The sequence below is a fragment of the Entelurus aequoreus genome, linkage group LG19 (assembly GCF_033978785.1).
Source record: "Entelurus aequoreus isolate RoL-2023_Sb linkage group LG19, RoL_Eaeq_v1.1, whole genome shotgun sequence".
Taxonomy (NCBI): Eukaryota; Metazoa; Chordata; class Actinopteri; order Syngnathiformes; family Syngnathidae; genus Entelurus; species Entelurus aequoreus.
In genome coordinates this window covers 33454550-33469356 of record NC_084749.1, presented here as the reverse complement: position 1 = coordinate 33469356, position 14807 = coordinate 33454550, and the positions used below count along the sequence as shown (strand labels likewise).

Genomic DNA, 14807 nt, shown 5'->3' with positions numbered 1-14807 from the left:
TTAATTTACTTATCAAATATCGCCCCAAAGCTAGTGATTGGTATTGGTATCAGCCACTCTTACTCATGGATGATCGGAATCGGCGGCATAAATCCCTGATCTGACAGTGGTACTGTAAACGGACCCAAAGAATAGAGCCGGGCTACAGTCTGATGACAGATAATAAGCACTTTTGTAACATTTAGCATTTGCTAAATGTGTATTCAGTGCTTTGTCTCATAGAAAGCTTGTCTTAAGCAGCCACACAAAAAGATACTGTACATGTTTACTTAGTATTTAGTTTTGCAGCCTCTTTGTGTCACTGTGCAACCGGACGCCATTCCAAACTGGACTGCTGAATTGATCCGGTGAAAAAGTGACTCTTTGGCACTGGTGCTAACCGGTTAGTACATCCTGATGTGCTTGTCAATCATGCAAGATGGCTGGTCAAGGTGGCAGCACCAGTTCACTTTATGTCTGAGAATGCAGCTGTTTTTCTTTGTCACAAGACTTGTGTGCACGAGCACTGCGGGTTGAATATCAGGATGATTGGTCTTGTAGCCTGACACACACACACACACGTGCACACACACACACGCACACCCTTATTACCAATTTCCTGATTTTCTTTTTCATGTGTGACAGGTAACTGCACACTTCTATCATCGATTAGGGGCAAAGCCTTTGAACAATATATATCCCTTCCTCCCATGTTGAAACAATTTGTGGTCAATTTGTCCACTTTATTTTGGGCATTTTGGGCTCAAATTATTCTCATTTTGTAAAATATTTTAGATGGCGGCCCAGTTGCACGTTTGCTTTCTGGAGCAGAGTGAGGGTGGTTCTGGTGGTTACTGAGGCTCCATGCTAGGGTGTGGTGGAGTCTTTAAGGGTATTACAGCCACAGAATGGTCAAGCAGTGTGCCAGGTGTGTGTGTTTGTATGCATGCATGTGTGTCTTTATTCAGTGCAGGGAGTGATCATCTCAATCTCAACTCTTCTAATCCCTCCTACTCAATTCTGCTGCTGAAGCCAAATTCTTACATTCTTCTCCCCTTCCTTGGAGATAAAGTGACTTGATGTTGCTTATCATGTCACAACACTATGTACTTTACATACGCTTCTGTCATACCAGTCTGCTATCATTTGCTTGTCCCGTTGGTGTCATTGTTCTTGGCTGAGAAAGATATCCCAGCAATGTGCTTTCCCCTCTGGACAAATCTTTGGAGATCTACCGGCTCAGGCAGCCAATCAACTCCCATTCCACTCCACTCCATTCCACTGGGAGTGGGAGACGCCATTTCTTGGCCTGTATTCACATGCTTCCCATGGGAATCAGGCTACCTTCAGCATAGACATTTACAATTGTTTTTATTAACAGTGGAACCCAATCGCTTCAGGGACATTGCTGAACCGCCAATTCATACAAATTGAGAGTTTATCTTTCACGTGATGGAGGAAGGGTAATTTAATTAGTTAGTTCTAAGGTCAAACTGTCATTATCATAAAACCTTTTATTGACTGTGCGATGTTTTAGGGACATTTTCACATTACAAAGCCTCAATGTCATTAGTGATCTGCATTTTTTTCTTTAAACGTGCGCTATTTAATCAGTTGTTGGTTTATTAACTGTCTACACCAGAGGTCTTCAACGGGGGTCTGCAGAGATAATGCAGGGGGGCGATTTAAAAAAAAAAAAAAAAAGTTTTATATTTCCTCCCTCAATTTTTCCACAAATGTTATTTAGTGCTCTAGGTGCCAGCTAGCGATCAGCGCTATAGTTGTCAGTTAGCAATTAGCGTGTTAGTTGCACGCTAGCATTTCGCTGCAGTTTTCAGCTAGTGATTAGCGCCCCAGTTGCCAACTAGTGATTATTGCATGAGTTGGAAGTTAGCGATTAGCGCACCTAGCGAGAAGCAAGCTAGTTGCCAGTTGGCGATTAAAGCGCTGGTTGCCAGCTAGCTATTATCGGTGCAATACTTTTATTTGAATATCATTAGTATTGCACAATTACGAGGTATCTTTATGGCCAGATTAATGTAAAGGGCAATCAACATTTCAGACAAGATGTAAATGTAGGGGGTCCCCACTCGTCTCTATCAGTTTTGGGGTCCTCGGGCTGGAAAACGTTGAACCCCCGGTCTAAACCAATATTTTGAATATATTTTTAAACGCAATAAACTGAGATTTCTCTTTTTTTCTGCATTGTAATTAAAAGGTCAATGACTTTTAATTATCCTAAATAAGTAAACAATAAAAAAATAACATGGATTCTCAATCTCTGTTAGAAAAAATTGCACATTGAGAAATAGTGAACATCTCATTATGCTGTTTTTCCGCAGTTTGCAACACAGTGTGATTAACAAATTGGGCATACTTGCTTGTTTGTCCATGTTGATGGCCTCATCTTCGTCACTCAAGTCTTTGCAATTATCTTTTTTCCTCCTAATTATGCTCTGCTTCTTCCTACTCCTTTTCGGAGATGTTGTAATGAGAAACTGGAAAAATATGTTGTTCCATATTGTAACTGTATGCATGTTCAAAATAAACTAAAACCATAATTTTGGTACCTGGCAGTGATTCTCACTAGCAAATAGCAACTGGTGAGGCTCAGTTTGTGCATCTTGAATTTGTAAGCGAGTGTGTAAGCTTCCGCCCACTGAAACAAAGATTGTGGATGACTGACATAGTTATCGAGTTCACTTTCATGTGTCTTTAGATTAATTGATTTATTGACAGACCAAAAAATATGAATCATGATTTTTCTGCTTAAAAGTGAGATCCCGATACTCTGGGACAATTTTTTTACACACATACCTTGTTCAAGGCTTCACGTTTTGATTTAATCAGACTTTTTTTCATCATTATTATTGTGTGAATGCCACAATTATTATTAGACTTCTTTGTCTTTTGATGGTCTTTATGTCGTTGTTCATGCGAATTTGACAGGGTTCAAAGACGTTTGATGGGCAACTTTCTAAACAGAAAGTAATAGAAAGACTAAAAAAAAATCCTTCATGTCTAAAACACGGCTTGGAAAAGAAAAGTCAATTAAGTGATGCAATTGCTAAAAATAGCAAATGAGACTGAGTGGTGGCATTGGTTGTCAGTGGGCAGAACCAGGGCAGTGGAGCAAACATTTGAATAAAATGTCAGCGTTTTTTTTTGTTGTGATTTTACTCGTTAAGTACATTTCAAAATGGAAATCCCAACATTTTTGCGTACAGCTCTAGTGCAAATTATGACATGTAATAATTTTTTTTGCAAAAGCCTCACGTTAGAATGTACAAAAGACCCAGCTGAATAAACTTGACATTTATTTGGCCTTGCTGCGGTCATTAAAGTATGCAAAAATTTGGGAGCACTAGTGGCATGTTTTGATTGGATGTCTCCTACATGTTCTCAGGGTCTGTTTCTTCTCTTCCTGACCTTGCACTTCCATTTCTTTCAAGTTGAAAGTTCCAAATGTTGACAGTTACTGTATTTGTGTTTTCAGTGCACAGTGCAGGTGAAGCTGGAGTTGGGCCACAGAGCTCAGCTGAGGAAGAAAGTAACATCAGAAGGTTTCACCCATGACTGGATGGTTTTTGTCCGAGGACCAGAGAATGGCGACATCCAGCACTTTGTAGACAAGGTTGTCTTCCGCCTGCATGAGAGCTTCCCAAAACCTAAGAGAGGTATGATGGCCATAACATTACAGTATTCCGATCTTCTCTAGACAAGTCAGATTTTTTAAAGGATGGTTTGCTGCCTTTCTTTTATAGAAATACCGGTACTACACAGTTTTGGAAGACAAAACATGTTTTATCTCATGTTATTGTATTTGATGTTTGTGGCTGAACAGGATCATCTCAGAACATCTGTAATCTACTATTGTCCGGGAAGATAAATGTAGGAAAAGCTTATACCTGCAAGTAGTAATTGGTATCAAATTCTGTACTTTTATAGGTCGCGACCAAATTCCGTCAGTACTTCAGAATACTGATTCACATGAAATCAAATGGTACCAATTTTCGACATCTGGGTTGCACTTGCTATCGCGTTCGATTGCGCACTTGGCACCGGCTCAAGCACTTAGCGGGCAAACAGGCGTATTCGTAGCGAAGACCCTGTAGGTAATGTTTTCATGCCAATCAAGCATACCCAAAGGAAAGCGCTTGAATATAAGCAGTGTTTCTCACACATTCATTTATTTGTGGCGGCCCGCCACGAAAGAATTACGTCCGCCACAAATAGATTTTTTATTTTTTTTTGTCCTGTCCAGCTTCTCAGGCAAATCATATAGTTGATGTAGATGCCCATATCGGCTGTTCAGATTTACTTTACAAAAGAGAAGTGTAGGATACTTCTCTTGTTGCCTTATTTGTATTTGACTTTATTAAATGTATTTATATTATCATTTGGTGCAGCCGGGCCGGAGCAGGAGGGGATAGAAAGAGAGAAATTATTATGTTGCTGGTAAATAATATGGTTGTAGTAGTAGGCTAAAGTTAAATTATTTAGTATGCACTAATTAAAGGGGCAGAGCTTTAAGAGACATTTTAGCTTTTATATTTTATAAGATATATTTTTTGTAAGAACCACAATTAATAAATATATTTCAGTGAATAACTTATTCTTCAAATCTGTATATAAATATGTACATAAAGTGTTGTAATTATATTGTAAAATGGATGGATGGATGGACGTTTAAAACAAAACTGTTATTATTAATTAGTAAGTATACATTTTTTGAGCCTTTTTATAGAAAATCATATCATTGTAGTAAATTATGCAAATTACTCGATGATGTCATGGTGACCACGCCCCCACCGCCACAGGTATCTTGGCAGTTTATGGGAAACACTGATAAGGCTCCATTTTTCATGTTAGCTCAATGTTAGTTTATGTTGGAAAATTCCATATACATGCTACTGATTAGTATCAGCGATTTTACACCTCCAGATTTGGCAAAAATACTAATAAGACGCATGTTACAGTTAACTGCTGGTTTGTAATAAGCACAATAAACTTACAAACACTTGGTAGGTTCAACAAAAGGCACGACTGGGTTGGACAAAAAAATTAATGCTTACTTGCAAATGAGACTCAGAAGTGTAGGAAAACAACTAGACAACACACGGTTATCATTATATGTCTGGTCGGGGGGTTTTATTATTAAACAAATTAACATTCATCACCTTATTTACACACACACAAATACCATAATTTGATACCAATTCCAAGGTACCGATAATTGATACCGTATCAGTTCAAATATGAAAGGTACTCATCACTACCTGCAAGATCAATTACACTTCTTGTAAAAAAAAAACTAATTTGCGTGTGTTTTTATGTCTTACCAATACATCCACAACCTATCTTTTACACAAAAATAGCTTTAGGATGATTTTTGCTGTAACAGTTGTTTGTTTCCAGTATGCAAGGAGCCTCCGTACAAAGTGGAGGAGTCAGGCTACGCAGGTTTCCTCATGCTTATTGAGGTTTACTTCAAAAACAGGGTGAGAAAAATATTTATATTTTTTTCAAAAAGTGTCAAATGTTGCATTATGCAATGTGTCTTTTTTGTTCTGTGTTTTTACTCCCTTGTTCATAGAGAAAATGTAATTTGATGTTGAAAATAACTACGGTACATGGAACTGTTATGTATTGATGTATGTATTTACTTGGCCCTCTGCGTTCATATACTATTAACTGTCTATACAAACAGGAGGAATCTACCCTTGGTAACTCAATGAAGTGGTTAACCTTGTTAACAGAGACAATTTTCCTTTTATGCCAAGTTCAGGGAAGCATGTTACTGCTGAAGACAGAAAAAATTTGGTTATTTAAGTGCATGAACCTATCAGAACCTTTTAAGGTTAGACCAGGGCGTCCAAACTTTTTCCACCAAGAGCCCCATACTGAAAAGTCAAAGCTTGGGGGGCCATATTGATAGTTTTTATTTTGTTAAAAAAAATGCTAAAAACTGTGTACATATATTTGAATATATGACTTTCTGTGTCACCTTTGTTTAATAGGTGAAAAAGTATATTATTATCAGTTGTTAGTATTAACAATTCAGCTTTTTCTCATTACATTACATCTTCGCTCTTTATTTCTTACTTTTTTTACTGGCGATGTTTTTTTCCACTGCTCAGTTAGACAATGGACCAGGCATGCTAGAGTATTCTGTGTATTGGTTCATATAAATAAACTAATGTCCCCTTACAAGATAACGCTGAAGGTTTCACTGCTGTAGACGTGGGCTGTATTCAAACACATTGTCTGTCAAATGAAGACATTTTTCTATGAAAATACTCAAAATCCAGATGTGTGTGAAGCATTACTGTTGCCACAGAATAGTTGTACAATCAGTCACACACCTCCCAAGTTGTATTAGTGTGCCACCCTCACTTCACGTTTGTCGTTTTGATTGACTTTAAGCTTGAAATTGTTTAGGAGGAGCCAAAAAAGGTGTGTTTCAACTATGACCTATTCCTAAATCTGGAAGGAAACCCACCTGTCAACCACCTTCGCTGTGAGAAGCTCACCTTCAACAACCCCACCAAAGATTTCAGGAAAAAGCTGATCAAAGCTGGAGGGGTGAGGCTACTGCACACACTTTTATGTGCTATTAGTAATGTATGTACCCTTAATAACTATTTGTCTTTGGATAAAATGCTTAAGATAATTAGATTTGACTATAATCTGCAATCATCCTCTCTCTTTGTTCAGGTACTGGTGGTTCCAGAGGTGGCTGAAGCGGTGTCGAGGCCCAGTCCAGACTACCCAATCCTGCCCACCATCCCCCTCTCAGCATTCTCAGATCCCAAGAAGACCAAGTCCTCTCATGTGTCAAAGGTTGGTTATGCTGCCAAGACACCACTATTTATTTTACAGGCACTCAGATTTCGCCTTCCTTTGATCTACTAATCTAGCTTGATGAAAACGCAAATGTAAAAAAAAGAAAACAAAATATTTGTTTAATTATTTCTACTATTATTCAACTTAATTTTCATTCTTTTTTCAGAATTTCCCTTATGGAAGAAAAAGGGCCGATTGTCTTTGTTGTATGCCCTTTAACCATCAGATCTACTCTCCAAGTAGGCTGACTCAAGCCCCTAATTGTTACCAACTGTGGTTTAGCATTAACATGCATGTTGTATTAGTCAGCCCGCTTATCTTCCACAAGAACATATGAACATGTCCTGCTTTATGTGTTTCCTTGGTTCAACCTATTGCAGATGATACATTTTAGTTTGCATTTGGGATGGGCGATATGGCTTATAATCTATATTGCAATATATATTGCAGCCTCTTGCGATAACAATATACATCACAACAATGTGCGTTATTTGGCATATAAATGATAAAAGAACCATTTCATAACAAGTCAAAAGGCTTTTAGTTTAGCTGCTGACATATGCAGTAACATGTTGCATCATTTCCAGATGTATTAATTTCTCAAAACTATTACTAATATACTTGGTAATTTACTGATAATATCTGGTTAATTTTTACTGTAACAATAATTTATCTACACTTCTGTTAAAATGTAATAAGCACTTATTTTTCTGTTGTTTGGATACTTTACATTAGTTTTGTCCGATACTACAAATTTGGGTCTAAATCTAATACCAAGTAGTTACAGGGACAGTGTCGGCCATATGTTTATTCTTTTGAAAAAAAACTTGATAATTCAAGTTTAATAAACTTTTGATCACAATTATAATAAAAAAATGCAGCATGTAACAATAGCAATGCAATATTCAAATTATTTCCTTATTCCCTTTTTACATACAAAAGTGTATACCAGACAATAGTGCAAAATAATTAAAATCTAAACATACTATTGACTTTTATTTGCTGAGTTTTTGAACCGTAACACAAATGACAAAACAATTTTGTGATAACAAAAAATATCATAGTAATCATTGTCATATCAACTAATAAATGATGATACTATACTTGGTATCATTGTCTTTATTTGTATCGTTCCGCCCACACTTTTTTTCATTTAAGAGCTTCAACTCAGCAGCTCTCTTTACTTTTCGTATCCTCCTATAGCTATTCCTTGTCATTTAGTCATCCAGTGACTTGTAAGAAACATAGTTTATTTGCTGCCATTGAGGCGAGGGTTTTAGATTTAGAAGCAACTTCTTCCTGTGATGACACATTAGTCGCTTGCGAGGACGCTACAATGCGTTGAGGAAGCTATGACTATACAGCGCACTGGTATTCAAGCCACACCCACCAAATTTTAGAAGAAAAAAATATTTTTACATATAAGGCGCACTGCCGGTGAGCGGGTCTATTCTATATTGATTCAAAAAGGTTTTTTACTCCTACATTTAATACATAACATATAATGGTGGTTCTTTGGCCGTTTTGTGGGCGGTCTTATTTACGTGGCTCCACTTCAACTGTGTCTTCTCACCGTCATCTTTGTGGTACCAGTGGTTTTTAGCGCTTCCATAGCGAGTCTACTGACAGATATAAGTTAGAACTGTGCACTACTTTATATTAGAAATGGCAACAGCATAGGTTGAATGCCCCACAACAAGAGGATAAAGAAAAAGAAGGAGCTTATTAATAACTACAGCGTCGGTGCGGACTACAATGGCGGACCCGCGCAAATTTTCGGGATGTACAAGAATGCAAATCCCAAATACACATCAGCAGGAATCAATAGGTAAGAAAAATTGTTTTTGCATAATAGGTCGAAACAAAACGCCAGATATTATGTCTAATAATAGGTGCCATTTTGGGGTCCTTAGACCATAATAATACCCCTATGTTGAAGCACAGCACGTATGACTACAGTAGTGGTAATGCGGCAACAATCCATCAAGCGGTGCGGCTTTGTAGTTGACCAAAAATGTACTAAAACATTTTGACCAATTTTTTAGCGCTGTATGTAATGTTCTATAATCTCAATGGAACATCAAATATTTGGGCTTGCTTGTTGGCGTCATCTTGCAGTCCACACATATCTTTTATGTGTGACTTCTATCTATTGGTCACACTTACCATTACACCATGTAACAAATAAAATTGCTTTGAGGTCGGTAAGCACAACCAGAGTTAATCCGTACATTAGGCACTATGGGTTGTAGGCGCACTGTCGATTTTTGAGAAAATGGAAGGATTTCGCCTTAAAGTCAAAAAAATACATACCTTAATTGTTTCCAACCCGTGCCTGTCACACGGCAGTGAAACGATTGATCAAACAAAACAGAAATTATTGTCATGGACCCACTAGCTGTGAAAGCTAACTCTCCAATCTGTTCATGAGACTAAAAAAACCCACAGTGACATGTTGGTGAATATACGAAACTGAAACAATACAAAAAAACGCTATAGTAAGTTAATAATACTAACACAACCACTTGTAAACATGTAAGCATATTCACAAATGCTAACGACACTGGCTTGATTACATTACGATAGCACGTACACATATGCATGAAAACACTTCTACAGCCATTACACATGGGACTTTTTAGTAAGTATGAATTGTTTCAGCTGTATTGTAAAACTTGCAAACGTTGCTTGGGGGAATGAATGAAGAATCCTTTCAAGCAGGAATGGACGGTTATACTTCCGGTTCAAGGCACCAAACAGGAAGTACATTTTTAACCCGCAGAACTTGCAGTAAGCAAACTCGTTTAAAAGATGACCATCGCACAAACAATAATACACCCTTTTAGTGTCTCTGTCTGTTTTCTATGAAAACTATTTGTTGAATACAAAACATTGTGGCTGTTAGCGAAGAAAAATCCATAAATTAGCTAAACAGTTTTATAAGCCGCAGGGCTCAAAGCATGTGGGAAAAAGTAGCGGCTTATAGTTCGAAATATACAGTACTAAGTCCTACTTCTCTCTACATCAAATCTTCTTAAAGTTAGAACTTATCTTTACAAACTCGGGAAACGTTGTTTGACTATTTTAATTTTAAAGGTAACATTTTCCTAACTGGATGAACAATGTTCTTTTGAAAAGTTTTTTGAGATTGAGAAAAAAGTGCTTTATCGCTTCTCTGTTTGTCCTCCATCACCAGGAACCCAGCAAAGAAGGGGGCGGCGGTAGCAGCAAAGGGGTCAAACCGCACAAAATGACCAAGGAGCACCGTGAAAGACCCCGGAAAGACTCTGAGAGCAAAGCCACATCAAAAGGGGACACTGACAGAGAAGGAAGCAGCAAGAGCGGACGCGGCGACTCCTCATCCTCGTCTTCGAAAAAGCCATCAGAAAACAAAGTTAAAGACGAAGTAAAAGTCCCACCCAAGGCAGCCTTTAAGGAGCCCAAGCTCACCCTGAAGGAGTCAAAGATGGAGGGCATGTCTCCGAAAGGAGGCGGGGCTGGGAGTGGAGGAGGAGGTGGTGGGGGAGGAGGAGGAGGAGGGGGTCCTGCAGAATCCAAAGCCCCTGGAAAAAGACCCTCCACTGTGGAGTCTCCCAAACCTAGTGCCAAGAAGCAGAAAAAGGGCAGCTCTGAGGGGCCAAAAGGCCAGGCTGGTGGTTCTTTCACCGGTTCCCCTCGTGTGTCCTCGTCGTCTACCACTAACCAGCCCTACGCAGATAAGAAACACTCCAAGGAAAAAGGCCGCTGGGCAAAAGGCAAAAATGACACACAGGATTTGAAGGAGCCCAAAAAACTTCCCGAGTCTGAAGAGTCCAATTCAGATGATGAAGCCTCTTCAAATTCCGAGGTATGACGAGACAAGAGCTTGGAGATTGCCGATGATGTCAAAGAATGGTTTTATGGCTCAAGATTCAGTCCAAATATTCAAACAGGCTATAGTTCCTAATTTTTGTGTTTCAACACAAAAAAAGATATCAATCAGTTTTCTCAAAAAAGAGCTCACACATTATACAGCAGTGGTCGCCAACCTTTTTGAGCCCAAGATCCCTGGTCTCAGCCAACAACCAAAGCAATATCTACCTATCTTTTTTTAATGAAACAAAAATATATAATTTATATATATATATATATATATATATATATATATATATATATATATATATATATATATATATATATATATATATATATATATATATATATATATATATATATATATATATATATGTATATATATTAGGGCTGCAACTAACGATTAATTTGATAATCGATTAATCTGTCGATTATTACTTCGATTAATAATCGGATAAAAGAGACAAACTACATTTCTATCCTTTCCAGTATTTTATTTAAAAAAAACAGCATACTGGTACCATACTTATTTTAATTATTGTTTCTCAGCTGTTTGTACATGTTGCAGTTTATAAATAAAGGTTTATAAAAAAATATATATATATATATAAAAAATAATAATAAAAATAATGCCTGTGCGCATGCGCATAGCATAGATGACTAAATTAATCACCAACTATTTTTATAATCGATTTTAATCGATTAGTTGTTGCAGCCCTAATATATATATATATATAATTTTTGTTTCTGAAAGACAAAGCTTTGTGTTGTTATTATTGACTGATTTCAACATTTTGGCTTTTTCTCATTGCGGCGGCGTGGCGAAGTTGGTAGAGTGGCTGTGTCAGCAATCGGAGGGTTGCTGGTTACTGGGGTTCAATCCCCACCTTCTACCATCCTAGTCACGTCCGTTGTGCCCTTGGGCAAGACACTTCACCCTTGCTCCTGATGGGTGCTGGTTAGCGCCTTGCATGGCAGCTCCCTCCATCAGTGTGTGAATGTGGAAATACTGTCAAAGCGCTTTGAGTACCTTGAAGGTAGAAAAGCGCTATACAAGTATAACCCACCATTTCTTCTGTTTTCCCCATTTGTGCTGGTCTGTTAAGATTTTAGTAATGTCCCTGCACACATGGCCCCTGTGATGCACTTTGGGCACCCCATAAGCTAGTTGTTTATGGCCACAATAGTCTTAATACTGTAGTATATTTGTTCATCCTGGTTACATATGGGACGCTAGTCACATGGTTGTCTTATGTCACCACCGGAATTAGTAAAATCAGCTGTTCATGTAGCTTGTTTATCCTGTGTGATAAAGAGGGGATGAAGGGGGAAGTTAGTTCCCGTCGCAGACGATCGATGATGGTCGTGGTTTAGAGAAGAGTTGTTTGATGCTGGATGCTAGAAAATGTCAGATTTGTTGCAACAGTAATGCATTGTTGCAGCTCGATGATTTATGGCACGTCATGCAATGCGCGTTTGCGAGAACAGCAGGTGTAGTGCGCGGCTGCACTCGGGGCTGTGGCCACGGTGTCGAGAGCGAAGGATGTGAGGCTGAAGAGAGAGAGGCAGAGGCGTGTGGGCGTGTTCAGGGTTTAAAACGCTTGCCTAATGGCGGGTCTGTTGGTAATTCTCCGGATAGGGGTGTCACTGATGTCATTTTAATTAAAAAAAAAAAGTTTCATATATTTTCACGATCAACCGGTAAGGTCCCAGAGATCGAGTGGTCGATCGTGATCGACGGGTTTGCGACCCCTGATATACAGTGTAGAAAACCATCAGAACCCTGTGTGAGCAAGCACTTTGTTATAGTGGAGAAGTCAAAAACTCCTGTCTCACAACGAGAAACCTTAAACGAAGCCAAGACTCAGTATGGGGCGACCATCTGCCTCGACCAGCTGGTTTGCGAGATATAGAGGGTACTTTTAATTGTCTTACAATGTTGTTGCTGCTCCTTTTGTGCTTTTCCTACAGCAATCAGCGCCTTCTAATCCTTCGAACTCAAGTTCCAGCTCAGACTCCAGCTCTGACTCAGACTTTGAGCCGGTACAGAAAGAAGGAAAAGGTATGGCCTATTCAACCTAGCATGTGTAATAAAGTGGAAACATATTTAGTGAGAAACATTTGCGTGTTTTATGATAATGATCATCTCTGTCCATCTGTCATCAGTAAACACGCTACTCTCCAAGTACCACCATAATGACCAAGACTAAAAATACAGTAGCGTAGAAGGCCTAAAAATGTATTAAAAACAAGGCAGCGGTTTTATTTCACAAGTATATTTAATATTTTAGGGCCACTGTAACATTACACACAGTTTGAACAGTAACACTGTTTGAGTATTCAATTAAGGGATTCCCTGGCATACTACTAGATGGAGCCCGCATATCACTATTCGTACGCGTACCACAGTTTGAAAATCACTGACTTAGAGTTTATCACCTCATGCAATTGGACCACAGTTGCAAGAGTTAGCAAAAAATGTCATATTAGCATTAGGACTCGTATTCATTAGCATGTAATGTCATATTAGTTCATATCTACAGTAGGTCATATGTGTGTGTTTCTCCCAGGTCCCCTGCAAACCATGGTGGAAAATACCGAGTTAGAAGAGTCGGACGATGACGACAGCAGCTCGGAGGAGGAGACCCCTGTTAAGACTAACCCCCCCAACCGTGACTCTCGGTCAGTGTTTTTAGTGGGACTTTTTTAAGTGTTTGTTGGAGCAGTCCATTGTATCATTCCCTTTGATATCTAACGTAAGTGTTACATGAAATGTAAATATTAGGTTGTGCCCAGTATCGGCTGATTTTCATTAAAAATATATGATTGCCATTGCCCATTGAATGCCGATAACAAACGCAGATCCACTCTGGCTGACACTGTATTTTTAGTCCCAGGTTGATAGCAGCTAATTGTGTCTACACTGTGTAATTATACACAGTGTAGAGCCACTCTCCTAAGCTAACAATACTCACCTCCATTCCTACATATAAGTATCATTATCACACGCCAGGAGCAGACATGCTAATAGATAAATGCTAAGGTATCTTGAAACAACACCAATAAATAAGTGTTTAGGAAAGTTCAAGAAATGTAGATGGAACCATGTTACAGCAGAAAGTAAGTAGCTGTTTGCAAGAAATTAATAAGCGTTAGAGAGAGGATAATATAACAACTATTGATGTGTCAGCATTGTCAGTCAGTACACGACACGTAAACGGAGGGCGGATCAATCCATAAAATTGGTGGTGTCGATACTAAAGGTAGCATCAGTATTGATTGATTAAGTTGATATTTTTATTTTATAAAAATATTTTTGTTGTTGTTTGTGTTAAATTCAGGGAATAAATCCCCGAACATGAGGACTTTGAGGGGGAAAACCAAAGGATTCAATGAGTAGTAGATGGTACACAATAACTAAACAAAATCAGAAACTACTATTGACTTTGTTTTGATCAAACAATTGTATGTAATAAAATAATAAGGAACCAGTTTAAATGTGTTGATATTGTTAAACTGTCAAAAGCACTTACTGTAAATATTTACAATTAATACATGTGATCGTGTTATCGGCCAATCTCACTCATGGATGATGGAAATCGGCTACATAAGTATTTGATCGGAACATGCCTAGTACATATGCGTCTTGTTTTTCAATTCATATTCATTCACAGTAATAGAAGTAGTATATTATGACAGAGTGGACAGAGTTTTTTTAGTTTTGTTTTTTTTAGGTCTCCATCTGTGTACTAAAAGTGACTAAGACGTGCGAACACACATTGACTAAGACGTGCGAACACACATGCAGTATGACATTTTGTCATTCTGTGTGGGATTGACCTCTGACCTTGTTGTCCCCCACCAGACTCAGCCTGAACAGCGAGAGTGACAGCAGTGACGGCTCGCACCGCCCCAGTCGAGACCCTGCGCCACCCCCACAGAAACACAGCTCCTCCAATAACAAAGTGAGACCTGGTTTTGTGCCTTGGATTATTGACATATTGACTGAGGCTTTTTAGGGCCTGAATTAAGATGACTTAATTCAGAACAATGCAAAAGGTTTAGCTTGTCTGAATGTTATAAAGTACATCTTTTGTGTCCAAGCAACGCCATTTTCTACCATATTTAGG

At 38.5% G+C, this 14807-nt stretch overlaps 1 protein-coding gene across 1 annotated transcript in view; it reads left to right on the top strand.

Annotated features, from left to right (window-relative positions):
- mllt1a (MLLT1 super elongation complex subunit a) overlaps positions 1-14807 on the top strand; it is a 43038-nt gene that overhangs the window by 16159 nt on the left and 12072 nt on the right. The window contains exons 2-9 of the mRNA XM_062028360.1: positions 3476-3656; positions 5398-5480; positions 6421-6564; positions 6697-6822; positions 10022-10672; positions 12649-12739; positions 13248-13359; positions 14543-14642. Of these exons, the coding sequence (XP_061884344.1) occupies positions 3476-3656; positions 5398-5480; positions 6421-6564; positions 6697-6822; positions 10022-10672; positions 12649-12739; positions 13248-13359; positions 14543-14642 (1488 nt within the window). The remainder of the gene's footprint in view (positions 1-3475; positions 3657-5397; positions 5481-6420; positions 6565-6696; positions 6823-10021; positions 10673-12648; positions 12740-13247; positions 13360-14542; positions 14643-14807) is intronic.